Genomic DNA, 16232 nt, shown 5'->3' with positions numbered 1-16232 from the left:
TTTGGGAGCTTAATGAAGTGACAATGAATAGTTTTTTATTTTTTTTTCCTTAAGGCTTGCAGCACCCTTACTGGAACCCATTATATCTATTGAAGAGAATAAGTCGCGAGCACCAGCCACTTCATGGGGTTGTAACATCCTTGAAGACCCAAAAAGGACTTTAGAATCTCGTTTTATGTTTGTTATTTGACGATCTTTAAAAATAAGTTCAATGTTCTTTCTTTTTTTCTTTTTTTTAGAGTTCAGTTGCGTTCTTTTGGACGTGGAAGGCTTTCAGAGTCTATTATGAAGAAATGAATTCTGTAATAGGTATTTGCTGCTTTTTAAGGCGAACTGCAACAATTCTAGCGATACCAAAGGTCTTCAGAAACCACTAAAGAGAATTGTCGTGTATTTTTCCCCTCACTGAGAATGTTAATCCGCAGGACCCTGAGGGCATGTGGTGTGTTTGTTTATCCTTTGCTCTTATTCCTCCGCGCTGCAAAGTAGTCACGTAGTGTTAAGAGAGAGAGAGAGAGAGAGAGAGAGAGAGAGAGAGAGAGAGAGAGAGAGAGAATGGTGTTTCTTCTGTATTGCACAGGCTATGACTTTTAAAGATTTAGAACAGAATGAAAAGAATAACAGCTCAAGGAATGACGACTTTCCTGATAATGGAGACAACAAAAGACTGTCTCCCTGTCACCTTCAACTCTCCCCAGCATAATGCCTAAAGCCTTAAAAAATATTGACTTGAATAAGAAGTAAAAGTAATGGTGATGCCTGAAACTGTTCACCTCACACACACACATATACACATATATACACACACGTAGCTAACAGATCTACCACAACTAAAGAGTGACCCAAGAAAATATTTTAAACTTATAATTATGCCTTTCACTGAGATGACTACTGGCTTTGTGTGTGTGTGTGTGTGTGTGTGTGTGTGTGTGTGTGTGTGTGTGTGTGTGTGTGTGTGTGTGTGTGTGTGTGTTTCTGCAATGTTTCCTTGGGCATTCAATATCTATATGCATGGTGCTGTACAGAAGAACACAAGAACAATGGCTTAACGCTTCAAACACTAACAATCAAGTCTCTCTCTCCCCCACCAGATGGCTGTACCGGCTGGACTATGGGTTTCAGAGTCTGGACAGTGCCCTCACCACCCTGCACGTGGCCATCCAGTACCTGTGCCCAGAGCTTGCAGACCTGTGTGCTGCCTACATCTCCCAGCACCTCACTGATGCCAACGTGCTCAAGGTGATGCACCAGATCTCCCGCTACTGCCCGGCGCCCTTCGCTGCCACACCCTCTGCCCCATCCCTGGAGGTGCTGGAAGGCCACTCAGAGGAGGCCCTGCGCACCATGGCTCAGGATCTTGGTGAGGAGGGGGAGTTTCGCAACCCAACTGAGTGCTGCGTAGACCTCTTCAACGAGTGCCTTGAGATTCTGGACCGGGATGCCAGTCGGGCCCTGGAGTCTGAGGGGCTGGAGGAGCTGGACCGTGATGCCCTCGAGGTGATACTCAAGCGACAGACTCTTGGGGTGAAGAGTGAGGTGGAGGTGGTGCGGGCTGTCGTGCGGTGGACCACGGCACAGTGCAAGCGTGGTAATCTCCCTCTGACGCCCGCGAATCGACGCCAAGTGCTCGGTAACCTCCTGTACTCCATCCGTCTCCTGAAGCTCTCCTCGGACCAGGTTTCTGAAGCTTCAAAGTTTCTGGACAAGGATGAGTTTGAGTATATCCAAGCTGAGGTGTCTGGGAAGACTAAGAAGGGTATGCTTCCTCCTCCTACTCTTGCCCCATACTTGAAACTCATGTCCACAACAAGAGGCCCCATTCCCACCCCTGCGGCGGCCCCAGAGCCCCCCTCGGCAAACAGAAAGAAGTGCAGCAATAAGAAGAAGTACACCAAGAAGGAACTGATGCTGGATATTGTGTCATTCTTGGCCATCATCTTTGATTAGAGCCACTTCTTGGTGTGTGTGTGCCTTCCTTCCTTCTGCTCCTGTGAGAGTGGATCTGATCTCCTTCATTGCCTCGCCTCACCTCATATCACATCTTGCCATGTTTTCTCCTGTCTGTTCATCTCTTCTCTCTATCACTTGCATCTTTTCTGTGACTTTTTTTCATCATATTTCTATTTCACATCCATTTTCCTTGTCACAAATCAATTTTTTATGCCATTCATTCCCGGTTCTTGCCTCACAACAAACTGGGCACTATCATCATCCTCATCATCACCACTACTGTCCTGCTGTGATTGTTGCTTTTGTTGTTGTTTTGCCACAAACGTCCATTCTATTCTCAAACGCCACTTGGAGGATCCTCAAATAATACAAGAGACTTAATTTTCGCTCATCGTCAGTTCATGAACCTCAGAAAGCCACTGCACTGATTTTCTCGTCCATGCTGCGACTTGTGGGAGGCTTTGGTGATCCCCAGGCAGCAGAGGGGAGGAAACAAGCCTGGGTTTTTCAAGTGCCATACAGCATTGTCTTGTGATAAAATGATGCCATAGCAAACAAGTCCGAGCTGCTTCAATGAGAGTAAAATGTTGAGCAGGTCAGGGCCTCAGTACTGATAAGAATGAAAGATGACAATATTATTAAATCCAAATGCTGAATCCAATGGTGATGTAACTGCCATAGTGAACGCATGGTCAATCACTCTAATAGTGGTAAAAGATGTCAACTTATAGTCAAAATAGTGGTACAAGATGCCAAAATTATCAGTTCAAGGCCAAATGCTCAGTTTAATAGTGATGAAAATGCCACAGTAAACAAACTCTAACAGCAATACAAGATGCCAACTCATAGTCAAAATGCAACTCATGGTAGTAAAAAGATGCCAAAATTTATGGTTCATGTCCCAACACTGGCTCTGATGGTGATAGTCCTGCCAAAGAGATCAGTTCCTGGAAAAGTGTTGCTGCTGGTGGTGACAGAAGATGCCACGGTGAACAGTCTGTGGGTCAAACGTCACTCTTCGTCTGACGCTCGGTGACAGACACAAGGCTTGCCACAGACACTCCTCAGAGGAATCCGTAACTAGTGAGCTCTCGTTGCCAAGGCGCTTCATCTAACTACTAATTTGCTGTGTATCGTTTCAGCATTGATCCGTTCCCTATCCAGCTGTTGGCTTTACATGTGATTTATTATTATTTTTATTATTACTGCATCAGCCGGGAGATGTCTGCCTGGTGTATAGTTTGTTATTATTTTATTAAGTTTTCATCCTCAAAAGGGTGAAGTTTATTAGCTCTATGAGTGAGAGGCATTCCAAGAAGTGTCTCTATATATGTATATGTGTGACTGGATGAATATGTGTTTATGCAGTGCTCAGAGAGAGAGAGAGAGAGAGAGAGAGAGAGAGAGAGAGAGAGAGAGAGAGAGAGAGAGAGAGAGAGAGAGAGAGAGAGAGAGAGAGAGAGAGAGAGAGAGAGAGAGAGAGAGAGAGAGAGAGAGAGAGAGAGAGAGAGAGAGAGAGAGAGAGAGAGAGAGAGAGAGAGAGACATAGCTGCTTATTGTTCAAAAAAAAGTATATACAAATGTTTCTTTATGCAAAAAAATTTGCTAGTATTACGTCTATATATGTTAATTTCCTGTGAGCCATAAGAGTCTAGTCATTTGTATCTCGCATCCACTTCGCAACTCCACTTGCTGATGACACGGTGGAGTTGTCAGGTTCCGCAGCCGTCACGCCCACAATCAATGCCCAGACGGCGCTCATCCCTCCAGCACATTAAGGTTGCCCCCGCAGGGATTAGCCAAGCGGGTCGTGTCCTGCAAGTCAGGCACACCCGGCAGAGCGTGGCACATTTCCTCACACAAAATTCAATAGCCAGTGTGTGCGCTGCTGTTGTGCTGAATCTCCAACAAGGCCAAGCTGCCACTCTCCCCAGGGCTTCCAAAGTCCAGTAATTTTAAGATTGACTAACAATACAGACTGCCTCAGCCTCACAGTCATGTCATCAATCCCCTGCTGAGTCAGTGAGCTGGCTGTCACTAGCAAGGGTGTGTGGCATTGACTTCAGGGGAAGGATAAAAGGATGACATGATAAAATGTGAGAAGTGCCAGTGTGTGTCAATTCGGGCATCCTGTGCAGAGCGGTGTGAGGCTGGCAGTGGGGATTGCTGCAATCTGGCAGAATCACTCATTCTTTTATGTGGTATGAAGAACTGGGTATAAACTCTGATATGATAATGTTTATGTCTGAGATCCTAAGAAAGAGATCTTTTAAAGATTATATGTTATTGTGAAACATTGACTTGCATTGTTGAGTTTGCAGTTTGATAGTTTTTTTATTGAAACAAAGAAAGAGAATTTTATATTTTCCTCCAGGATTATAAAATCTTGATGTGATTCTATAATGTATAAGATTTTGTTGCTACTGAATTGGAAATCTATTTATTGAGTTATTATGAAATAGATAAACTTTATTCTATGGTTTCAAAATTAACGAATTAAAAAAAAGACTACCTATACCTGTATCTATATAAGAAAAATTAATGGCAACAAATTCTCCTTTAATGGATCAGAACCATTTCCAGGAGAATAATGTGTAATATTAGAAGCACTTTGGCAAACAGTAACCAGTAAACTGCAAATTGAGGGAGTATGTAGCATGTAGCAGTGGTCTCTGTGTGTCACAGTGAGACACACAGCAGCAGCTTGAGGCAGTGAGTGGGACTGAAGACCAAGGTTGTAATGCATTCAACTCAAGCTGCAAGTCAGACCTGGCCTCTGCTGGGCCATGCTGTGTTCATGTGACAGAGTAGACCACCTCTACTGACGTGTTTGTATTGGTGTGTGTGTGTCTGGGCTCTCTGTAGTTAGTTGTGCAATCTGTGCCTTTCATTTTCTTGCTTGATGTACAAATGAACAACCAGTCATGCAAGGGCTGATGGAGGAGCCTTATTCATACCCCTCATGAGGTCTGCTATAGAATGCTAATGTTACTGCAAGTACTCATATCTCTGTAATGTGTGTGCAGGTCAGCACCTCCTGTGTGCTGAAATGACACTTACTGCGTCAAATATTTTCATTACTGTAGAAATTTGTACACACATGTTGCATATAAACACACACACACACACACACACACACACACACACACACACACACACACACAGTATTGTATATCTTTTGGAAATTACATGAATTAATTACTCATGAAGAAATTTCCCTGTAGCCCAAAACTGTCAAAAAAATGCCAAAGTCAGTAAACCAAATTAAGAAAAACTTGAGTTTTCTTCTTTTCTACCCAACCTTCAGGACAGTCTGCTGCCGATGTCATGATTGTAATGACAATGATGATGATGATGAGCAAGAGGAGGGTAATAATGATGATGGTGATTTGAAAGGAAACTATGGCCAAAATTTGAAACATGAAATGATAACTACCTAACTATTCTTTCTGTGTTCAAGCAAGTATGGTATCACACACATGTACACAAACCTGACACAACTGTCTTCCTGAATTACAAAAAGACACAGAGGAAAAACAAACAGCATGAGCCTTATCAGCACTTACACAAGGCTGCCTGAGCTAAAATGCATATACCATGGAGGGTAAGCTGTGGCACTTACCCTTGGCCACGGCTCCCAGGGTCTGCAGGGACATGTTCTCCGAGATAGGGTGCAGAGGTACCAGGTCCACGGCTCCTAGTCTGGGGTGCACTCCTTCCTGCTCACTCAGGTCTATCAGTTCATAGGCTGTCTTGCATGCTGCCTCCACACTGGCGCCTGCAGTCATGAGGGATTTCAAATACTTGTAATTTAGAGCTTCTGTTATTTGTGAAGGTAAAACTGATTAGTGATTCTATGGTGATTGTTTCTGGGTTGAGAATAAAAGAATGAATCAAAGAGGAATAAAAGTGTAATGGAAGATGAAACTTAGTCTTTCTTTCTTTCTTAAGGGTATTGTAGGTTGAGTGCATCATGTTGGTGGAGGCAAAGTGTGGAGGTTCAGGGGTGGTGTGGTGCAGCAGGAGAGAAACAGCTGAGTCACTGCCTGTCATGTAGCAGTGACATCTTACATGTGATTTAATATGACAGCATAATAATTCATACAAAAGATATATCTTGTGTACCCAAAGAACTTCAAGTCATCATATCTTTTGCTTGCCTGCATTCAACAACACAAGTTTTGAAAGGAATGTATTCTTTATTTTTTTTTGTAAGAATTAGGAAGATAATGGCAGCTCAAGACTGATTTATTACATTGAAGCAACACCAAAACCAAACACATGACCAACTAATGAACAAAGAAACAGAAACTGGGAGTGACTCGGCAACAGTCCGGCTGATTGAACTGTCCTGCATTCTGCGCAATTCACATGTACGCAGCCACTTGTCCCTGCAGCAGCGGTCAAGGCAGGCAGAGCAAAGCAGTCAACTTGTACAGCCCTGTTAACACGAGGGGCTTTTTAAAATGTACATTAGGAAAGTAAGCGAAAGTGGCTATACAAACATTACCTCACATTCTTCTCAGTACAGGGTGTGGCATCATATGTTGTTATTATCTTTACTAACACGTTTAAAAATGCATCGTGTAAATATGATCTACGGCTGTGAGATGATTTCAGTAATGATCAGAGGTTAACAAAAAATCTGGTGAGAGCAAGTTTTTAATACACTGCTGTCAGCTTAGAGCAATGACTGAATGACTGCTTGAGTGTGTATGTAAGAAATTCATTTTATTTTATTTCTTACCGATCATTATTTCCTATACAGAGACGCATGTCATTCAGTGTCTAGTTAACTAAGACCCGTGCGTCAGGCTGCCATGCACTGGATTGAGCTGCCAGTTATGAATTACTTGCATTACTCCCATCACCACCACCACCACCACCACACTCACCAATACTGTCCTGGCCCGCCACAATGGTAATGACGGAGCGGTTGTAGTCGAAGTCCTGGAATATATTGAGCACCGCGGCGTTGATTTTCCATCCCTCCACCGCTGTCTTCTTCGCAGGAGGATTGACGGCGCGCAGGGCGGACTGGGCTATTCTCTCCACTAGGGCAAGGTTCCGCCCTTCAGACACGTTGAGCATGCAAGCCACCAGCTGTCGTGACATGGTAGAAGTGTACACGAGGAAAAAAAGAAATGACACCGGGATAGGCAGTGACAGACTCAGCCGGCCACGTGCGCTTGTTTACTCCTGAGGCGTTCGTGACCTTGTGTAACAGGATCCGTCCCTTTCGTCTCCTATTTAAAGCAATGTTTTCAAGAAATTCATTGATATATTGATTCATGTTTATTTTCATTTGCATTTTTTGTGTGTTTAGTAATTCTAGCATTCGTTCATACATACCTTCATTCATATTTTCTTGAGTTAAAATTCACGACGTGACATTGGTATAATGGCGCCAAAATTCAAACGGTCAATCATGGAACACAAGTGTAATTAAAGTCACAGTCAAGCCACTTTGTTTATTCCATGGCCTATAATGGATGTATGGTTTACATATTACGTGTAATGCTTGTACAGCATATTAGGAGTACAGTATTGTGACAATGGGAAGGTAATTACAATAGCATTTGATAATCACAGAAATACACCATGTTTGCCCTAATTAGACTTGCTCTCTCAGTTACTTTATTCATAAAAAAATATGAAGCAAGTCAAAATACTATTCTGCAAAAGCATAGAGTGGATCCCCGGGAAGGAAGGACAAACAATTATGAACCCTCTGCATTCAGGACACAAGGAAGTAAATCAAGAGTAATGATGATGATGCCTCTGAGGGTGAGAACTGAACAATGCTGAAGGGAAAGGCTGGGCAAAAATGAGAGATATAAATAAGAAATAAGGACTATTTACTATATAGAATACCTTTGTTTCATAGAAAATATATTTCCTTTACCTTCTCACTACTCAATTTCTCTTATCTTCATGCACAACCCTGGAAGTTGATTGCTAACTAACACTACCTTGGCATGTAAAATAATCAGGCTCCTCCCTGCCTCATTCCTGGGTGTCACTGGCATACTTGTCTGTTGTAACCTGTCTGTCTTGGTGTCTGTCACTCTAAACTGGTTGCTTTTAATTGTCTATCTGATGCTTTGTTCCCAAAAGACATAGATCTATTGTCCCAAACTGTAAGCCTTTAACTGTCTATCTCTAATGCCTCACTTTCAAGATAGATAAAGCAGATAGTCCCTTATCTAATGGTTTTGATTTGGTTTGCAAGAAAACATCATAGAATCAATAAGAATTATAAAGAGCCATTATTCTTTTTTTTTTTTTTTTTTTTACAGCCAATCCTTAAGTTGTTAAATTCCATAGATACCACAAACTTGTCTTGGTCAAACAGGTAATTCAACATGCTCTTATAGCTTCACCATTACTCACACACACTTTACCACACACAGCTTTATGGAAATGTGGTGTTTGCTTTGGAATGACGTGAATATGGACCACAGCAAGATTGTCACAACCCTTTTCTTTTCTCCTCCTAGGAAAAGTGTGTGTGTGTGTGTGTGTGTGTGTGTGTGTGTGTGTGTGTGTGTGTGTGTGTGTGTATTTTTAAAGGAGTGAGTCAAGTTCATATTCTCCTGTCCTTTTCAAAACCAAATTATTATATTTTCTTTTAAATCTATGTGTAATGAATCCGCTGATCCATTTCTGTGTGTGTGTGTGTGTGTGTGTGTGTGAGGTACATAGCTTCACAAATTTGGAATATTTTACCAAGGCAAGTACATCTAACTCACCACTTCTATTATCATAAAAAATATCCACTGATCATCATTCATAAGCACCAGTTGGTAATGACAAAACATACCTGACAGTCAACACAAACACCTGGTGTACAATTGCCCCAAGAGGTGACGTCAACCTACAAAATGTTTAATTTCATGACCTCACTTCTTAGGCCTAATGTACAAACACTCATTTGATAGGAATTCAAAAGAAAATTATCCCAAACTAAACATTGCATAACAAACTTTAGATAATGCCAATATTTCTTCGTCTATAGTAGTATGAGGAACAAGGATTTAGGATAAATATACTACTCCAAAAATAATAACAGTTTCTACTCCTGGTATACATTGTATATTTTTTAATCCTTGTGACATTCTCCATACAACAGCAGTCCACCTGGGAGCAGACTGCCACCTCACTGCATGGAGCCCCAGGAAACATCAGTCATATACAACAATCAATGATGAATTTTGGGTCAACTCAGGCAATTTTCCAGTCAGTTCCATTCAGGATACAAAGACACCCATCAACATACTACACCTTGCCCTACAGAACTGTGAGGAAAGGCTTTCATCTCTGGTACTGAAAGATAAAACACCTCCACAGGCCACACCTTCCTGTCAGGAAACACTGCAGAGACAAGTCCTCATTTCAGCACTGGTTTGTAAAAAAATGAGCGTAGGAGTTCTCATGCTTATACAGGCGCACAACTTCCTGTCCACAAGCACTGATAGGATTGGTTCTCATTCTAGAAATTATGGGTAAAAAATTAATGGGAGTTCTCACATTTAGAGGAACATAGCTTCCTGTCTGAGAACACTAAAGAGAGAGGCTCTGGTTGCTAGTGCTAAAGAAAACTGACCATGAGTTCTCACAGGAGTACAAGCCATTAAACTAAAGGATGTGAGGCAAACAAGGGATGTCCTGAGCTGGCTTGGCTGTGTACATGAACAAGTCTGCAGGCACTGGGATGACTAGCCTGAGGGACGCTAGGCCGGGGCGCCAAACGTGATTGTTGTACGACAGAAATTGGTCAACTGAAGCAAGTCTTGTTTACATGTAAGGAACTATACATAAAGGAAAGCTTATAAGAGATATTGTAGTATGAGGAACCTCAATAAAAGTATAGTGAATAAAAAAAAAAAAAAAAAAAAAATGGCACAGAATACACTAAGCTTGTGCAGTTCACTTAGCATCATGGAACTCATAAAAAAATACACTCCGAGACACTGCATACATACATATACACACACATATATATATATTTATTTATTTATATATATATAAACATTCTCATTAACTGTATACATAGTTGAATATATATATCATATATATAAAGAACAGGTCATTGATTTGTAGAGTCTATCCATTGGTCTCTTTTGGTCACTGATATGAAACCTGTAATGATAGTTGATACTCTTTGGTTACATACTGTTCCTCTGCTCTCTGGATAATACACCCGGCACAGCCCACACCTAACACCAAACTGCACAGGCTGCCGCACACCTTAAGGTAAAGCTCTCCCTGGTGAGGGTGTCACATTGTTGACAAGGACCTACTGCTCTTACTCAACTTAAACTCTGATTAATGGATGAAACAAAATTTTTCCTTTTCAAACTTGGTGACATCCCAGTAGTGTGTGTGCGTGTGTGTGTGTGTGTGTGTGTGTGTGTGTGTGTGCGTGTGTGTGTGTGTGTACATTTTCATTGCAGCCATGTAAAGTAATGACAAAATGGTCAGAAGTTTCCTGCTCCAGTGAAGATCTGCCACTCATGTTAAGGCAATGATGAACCAAGTCAAAGTTTGCTGCCATACAAGAAGGAAACCTTATGCATCAAAAGCTCTATAACTGCCTCACGCTTGCCCCATAACTCTGCACTGGGTGATCTATACAAGGTCTGATAGATGCCTTGGTGGACACACACACACCCAAACACACACACTAAACTTTCACACCATTAACAGATAAATATTCAGTTGCCACATGCACTTCAAGGTTTATTATTCCTTTTCTTCAATTACTTCCACATCATTATATTTCTCTCATTGTTAAAGGTACATTATACTACACAGGGAGGATTCCTCTTTGACATTAACCTGATGAAGAAATCCTTGACAAAGAAAACCAACTAAAAAGGAATGACATTTTTGTTCTCCCTGTGTAGCATCAACTTAGTAAGAAGTTCACTGTGAACTAATAATAAGTAAAATAAATACTTCCAAAATGCAATTTAAGAAATTTAGTGTCCATTTTTGAAGTGATCTTTGACAGTTTCCTTATAGAAAGACTATATGAGGTCTTGAAAAGATGACAGAGGACAGTCCAACACTTTTGCATTCATTTGATGATCTGAACAGATAAGAAACAAAGGAAGTAATGAGGGAAAAGCCATACACACCAAGCTGTCACATCAGCCACATATGGTGCTACATAAACATTAACACAACCTTTGCAACACTCAACACAACACAGCAAAGTGGAAGGCATTCCCTTGCAGTGTCGTGGAATATTACCACTATTTTGTAACTTAAAACTATTAATAGCTTGCTTACCAAAATTGAACTCTACAAAAGAAGGTAATTTGAAAAGTAGCACAATCACCACAGTCTCGGCAGCAAGTCAGGAGGGCCCAACACTGCAGCACAAAGCAAACTTAACCAGTTTCTCTTAAGCTCCTTCTTGACTACTAAGGTGGCAGTATTATGAGCCTCAGTTCTGAACCACCAGAGAACAAAATTCTGTAACACTTCAACTAAATCTATGATACCAAAACTACAATTTACTAATTATTCTAATGAAGGTAAGTAATATATATATTCCAAATAAAATTTTCTGTGTGATTTTATTAATCAAAATAAGTTTATTCCAATAACTTCTTCAAATTAAGTACACAATGCAAGTATCAACTACAGATTTCATAGGATAATTTCCTTAAATATAACATTCTGACTTGGATTTTCAGAGCTAGAACTAAGGAAAGGTTTAGGATGTGCCATGGTAACCTGCTGCCTTGACTTGCCTGCCTCAGTCTCCCCATGACCTGACCCTGGACCCCTTACCCCTCCCCAGCCACCCCCACTCCCTTGAGACCTCAAACACTGACTGGTTTGCACTGCATGGCCCAGAAAACTCACTATAGATCTAGTATGGATATGCAAGTGTATTTCCCAAATGGTATACTAATTTTTTAACTACAACTAATTAAATAGAATTAGTGGTGCAGGAAAACACAAGTTGAAACAATAGTTTTTTTCTGATGTTTCCAATCCCATTATCTTAAGGAAAACTGTTGAGACATTAGAAAAAAGTAAAGTTACAGTTTCAAGCATTTTCTTGCAACACTAAGTCCATCCACAAAAAAATAAACTAAGCAGCATTCAAAGTTTCTTCAAAGTCCTCTCATTGCAGTGTTGTATTTTTAGTCAACTGTTCTGTGGTAGTAAATAAGACTGCTGCTGTCTGTACCATGACAATGAATCACAACCAAGTCTGTTTAAAATGACCACTGATGTGTGTGTGTGTGTGTGTGTGTGTGTGTGTGTGTGTGTGTGTGTGTGTGTGTGTGTGTGCGCGTGTGTGTGTGTGTGTGATTCACCTGTGGTCGTCTTCTGGTCACCCAGCCAGCCGTTACTCTACGGAAAGAACTCAGAGCTCATATTGAGCGATCTTTGGGTAGGACTGAGACCACTTATACTCCACACACTGGGACAGTGAGGTCACAACCCCTCAGGTTATATTCCATACCTACTAGCTGCTAGGTGAACTGGGGCTCACATTAAGTGGCTCACCCATTTGCCTTAAGCATATGTGTGTGTGTGTGTGTGTGTGTGTGTGTGTGTGTGTGTGTGTGTGTGTGTGTGTGTGTGTGTGTGTGTGTGTGTGTGTGTGTGTGTGTGTGTGTGTGTGTGTGTGTCTCAATTAGTAAGCTTGTGACAAAAAAATCATCTGTTTGTACTCTTAAAATATATACACATGGGCTTCTCTTTCTTGATCCATGCAAGGCAACATCTACAGGGGAGACTATCCAAGCCTGAGCTCACCACCAATCCCAGTTCCTCATGGATCTACTCTAGTAAACCAACACTCCAGGCAACACAGGTCACAGCAGCCACACACTTGACACCACTGCACTCACATCCACACAGACACCCAAGACAGGAACAGTAGTTTGCAGTGAGCAGGACCAACTCTCAGCCAGACAGGAGGGCTGCTAATGTATGTACATGCAACACAGCCCAAACCTCACGGCCTTAACTTGTGGGATATATGTATAGTAAAGCTTCCTTTCATCATGGGTTTCTGAATCTATAAGTGTTTCCAGAAATCATATTATAAGTAGCTCTGAGGTCCACAGTCCTAATGTTAAATGAAAAAGCTGAGAGGAGGCAAGGAGGACAGAAAATAAGACACATGTACAAAACACATCTGATGCCCCTCATCACAAAGGAAAATCCCTCAGGAAATCATATTAGATAACAAAAAAAAATCACAGTGGAAAGTGTTCAAGCATTTAGCAGACACACCCTAGGCAGAACAGTGACTTGCTGGATATTATACACATGCATACACACATATTTGTGCATGTGCACATATACACATTATAAATTACACATACCATCTATCAGTCTACTGACTGCTTGGGTATTTTGTTTAGCTAAGACTGAGAACTCATCCTCAGTGTGGGGATAAGTTTATTTAGGGCATTTTGTTATGATCTGCAGAAAAGTATTCATTCTATATAAAAATAAAGTTTGGATCTAACATTCACTGGTACACTATGCACAGCACATCATACAGTGTGTGTGTGTGTGTGTGTGTGTGTGTGTGTGTGTGTGTGTGTGTGTGTGTGTCCGTGTGCGTGCGTGTCTGTGTGTGTGTGTGCGTGTCAGTGTGTGTGTGTGTGTGTGTGTGTGTGTGTGTGTGTGTGTGTGTGTGTGTGTGTGTGTGTGTGTGTGTGTGTGTGTGTGTGTGTGTGTGTGTGTGTGTGTGTGCATGATAGTAAAATCTCTGGGTCTTCTCAATGATGTATTTCATCAATCATCCACTAAAAAATAAATAAAATCCTCTTATAACACTGAATCTTGGGATGTTGCACACCTCACTGGTCACCAACCTCCCACTGCAGCAGCTGTGTGGCAGGACAGCCACTCCTGATACTGAACCAATTCAAACACTCATCAATAACATGATGCCAGCACAACCAACAAATTATACAGAACTCAAGGATGCATACTCTTCCTCAGTAAGCAAAGGCTCTCTCACACAGCTACTGCCTCCCACTGCAGTCTTTGTGAACCTTGATCAATTTTAAATGATATTGTTACATGATATGATCCAACAGAACTGAAATGCCTGGAGGAGCTGCAGTGTTCCTCATCATGTACAAGAGAGCATTGACTTATCAGTATGGGGAAGGCCAGAGGCAGGTCCCCCCACTTCATTATCTTCCTTAACCTTCCACACACACCACACACCTTAACCTTCCCAACACACACACCTCAGCCTTCCACACACAACACACACCTCAGCCTCCTAACACATCACACACTTGCACTCTTAAGCAAACTAAAAACCGGGATGAATTTGGTATTGTTTTTGGGTCTGATGAATGAAAGCACTTGTGTTAAGGTAAGTTGCCCTTAGGTGAATTTCTCCTAAAAGAAATTCCACCATGAAAAGTTAGCTTGGTCTAAGTAAAGTGAAATTGTTTTAGGTGAAATGTTCATGGGTGAAGTTTACAAATTTACTTGAAACTCAGTGATATAAATATTTTGCATTTACAGAGTACAGTAATTCTGAATGCCAGCAAGTGATAAAAAGATCTCACAAGAATACAAAATCCACAAATGCAATGCTACATACAAGCACATCTTTTATCAAAATGCCTGTAGCCAATTTTCTGAATCACTCCCACATTAAGCTACAGAATGTTTACAGATGATGTACCAGCAGCATCACATAAGATAATGCATTCCCTCACACATCAATTTTTCACCATGAACTATTAATGAGGTGTTTAAATAGCACATGTGCATCCACTTCAAGTATGACTAATACTTGCAACTTTCTTTCTGACACACACACACACACACACACACACACACACACTCAGATGCACACAAGCATATTAGTTTTCCACAAGACACTCCACGGAAATCATAAAAGGGAATGACGTCCGTGTATGATGTTCTTTTCTGCAGTTATTGTGACAAAGGAATCATCCCGAGGCTGCACTGTCAGCCTGTGATGTGGAATATGTTTTTGAGGGATATTTAATCATAACTCTTGATGGGACAATTAAGAACCAGCACACATTTCCCCTTCCCTAACTACTCCTCACACACTCTACACTTGCTCTGTCAGCCGCTACAATTCGGACACGTAATGGAATGGTTGTTAATTTTCTGGTGATGCTGAAACATTGTGGTGTGTTTTCTTGTTATTTTACTGACAATTGTGGTTGTTTACATGGAATGCGTATAAGGCTGTACAATTAGGAATGCCTCAGTTCTTCAAGTGTATCATAATGTCAAGAGTGTCCACAGCTTTCTGTTCCTGACTTGACTTGCACAACACAGCATCGCATTTGGAAGAATCAGGGAGACGGACACAGACAAGATGAATTGACTTCATGACACACACACACACTCATTCAGTCAGTCATTCTCGGCACCTGCTACGCCGTCTGTGGCTCTTGGTACACAATGTTAGAAAGAAAGCAGACTTGTAGCAGACTTCAAATAAATAAAACACGAAACTCAAGTCATGAATGCTCCATTTGTGACAAGGAAAACAGGAGGAAGAGGAGGAAGGACAATGATGCAAAAATGATGATGGAATTAGGGAGGTGGAGAAACAGTTATGATGCACCAAAAAAAATGTATTGAACAGTTTCCTAGGCAGCTTGAAGCACCAGTGTGACATCTGGCCAGACACCCACCCGTCCCACCTGCTCTCCTGCTCAAGTAAGATCCCACACTAACGAAAGACGTTTTTCCCCGGTACTGCAGGACAAGTGAACTAAAGGTATGAGTTGGTGTTTGGTGCCTGGCTTCCTTCCTTCCTTCCTGCCGTGTGTGGAGGAGAATGCTTCGTGTCAGCTGCACCTTTTGAGGTTTGGATGACATTCAACCCTGGAAACAGATGCAGAATTGTGATGAATTACTGTAAATGTAGAAGCAGGATGTACAGGATGAAGTTCAGAAAGTAAAGATGTTTGAATGAATGAAGGAAGTTATTCTCAAAAGAAGTATACATATCAGGAATGGATTGGAAGTGCTGATAAAGAATTTAAGTGCACATCAACATAAGGAAAAACTAGACAAACAGAGATAAAAGACAGAGCCACATGAGTTAAGTTCACAGTCTATGTATTGCAACCAGATACATACATACACACACAAACACACACTATGCATTTTTTGAGGAAGCAGTGTGGGAAAACAGTACACATACAAAAAATGACCAAGCATTACAAGATTGACTCAGTCCTGTACTATAAAGAAAACTTCAACATGGTATAAGTCTGAGTGATGAA

General features: G+C 41.3%; 3 protein-coding genes across 14 annotated transcripts in view; 1 reads left to right on the top strand and 2 right to left on the bottom strand.

Moving 5' to 3' along the window:
- The window catches only part of LOC135093537 (BTB/POZ domain-containing protein 6-like), a 41404-nt gene extending 36180 nt beyond the window's left edge, over nucleotides 1-5224 (top strand). For all 6 annotated transcript variants that reach the window (XM_063992862.1, XM_063992867.1, XM_063992865.1 and 3 more), the window contains one exon: nucleotides 1092-5224. In XM_063992862.1, coding sequence (XP_063848932.1) covers nucleotides 1092-1947 — 856 coding nt within the window. In that variant the 3' untranslated portion in view covers nucleotides 1948-5224. The remainder of the gene's footprint in view (nucleotides 1-1091) is intronic.
- Nucleotides 1-7188, bottom strand: part of LOC135093539 (formimidoyltransferase-cyclodeaminase-like) — a 51454-nt gene extending 44266 nt beyond the window's left edge. For all 3 annotated transcript variants that reach the window (XM_063992875.1, XM_063992874.1, XM_063992876.1), the window contains exons 1-2: nucleotides 6846-7188; nucleotides 5573-5728 (exon numbers count right to left, since the gene is read on the bottom strand). In XM_063992875.1, the coding sequence (XP_063848945.1) occupies nucleotides 5573-5728; nucleotides 6846-7065 (376 nt within the window). In that variant the 5' untranslated portion in view covers nucleotides 7066-7188. The remainder of the gene's footprint in view (nucleotides 1-5572; nucleotides 5729-6845) is intronic.
- Nucleotides 7189-7407: 219 nt separating this feature from the next.
- LOC135093533 (transmembrane protein 184B-like) overlaps nucleotides 7408-16232 on the bottom strand; it is a 44741-nt gene continuing 35916 nt past the window's right edge. For all 5 annotated transcript variants that reach the window (XM_063992856.1, XM_063992859.1, XM_063992857.1 and 2 more), the window contains one exon: nucleotides 7408-15828. The gene's annotated coding sequence lies outside the window, so the exon portion shown is untranslated. The remainder of the gene's footprint in view (nucleotides 15829-16232) is intronic.

Source organism: Scylla paramamosain, chromosome 43, assembly GCF_035594125.1.
Source record: "Scylla paramamosain isolate STU-SP2022 chromosome 43, ASM3559412v1, whole genome shotgun sequence".
In the NCBI taxonomy this organism is placed as follows: Eukaryota; Metazoa; Arthropoda; class Malacostraca; order Decapoda; family Portunidae; genus Scylla; species Scylla paramamosain.
This window is presented reverse-complemented; position numbering and strand designations above follow the sequence as displayed.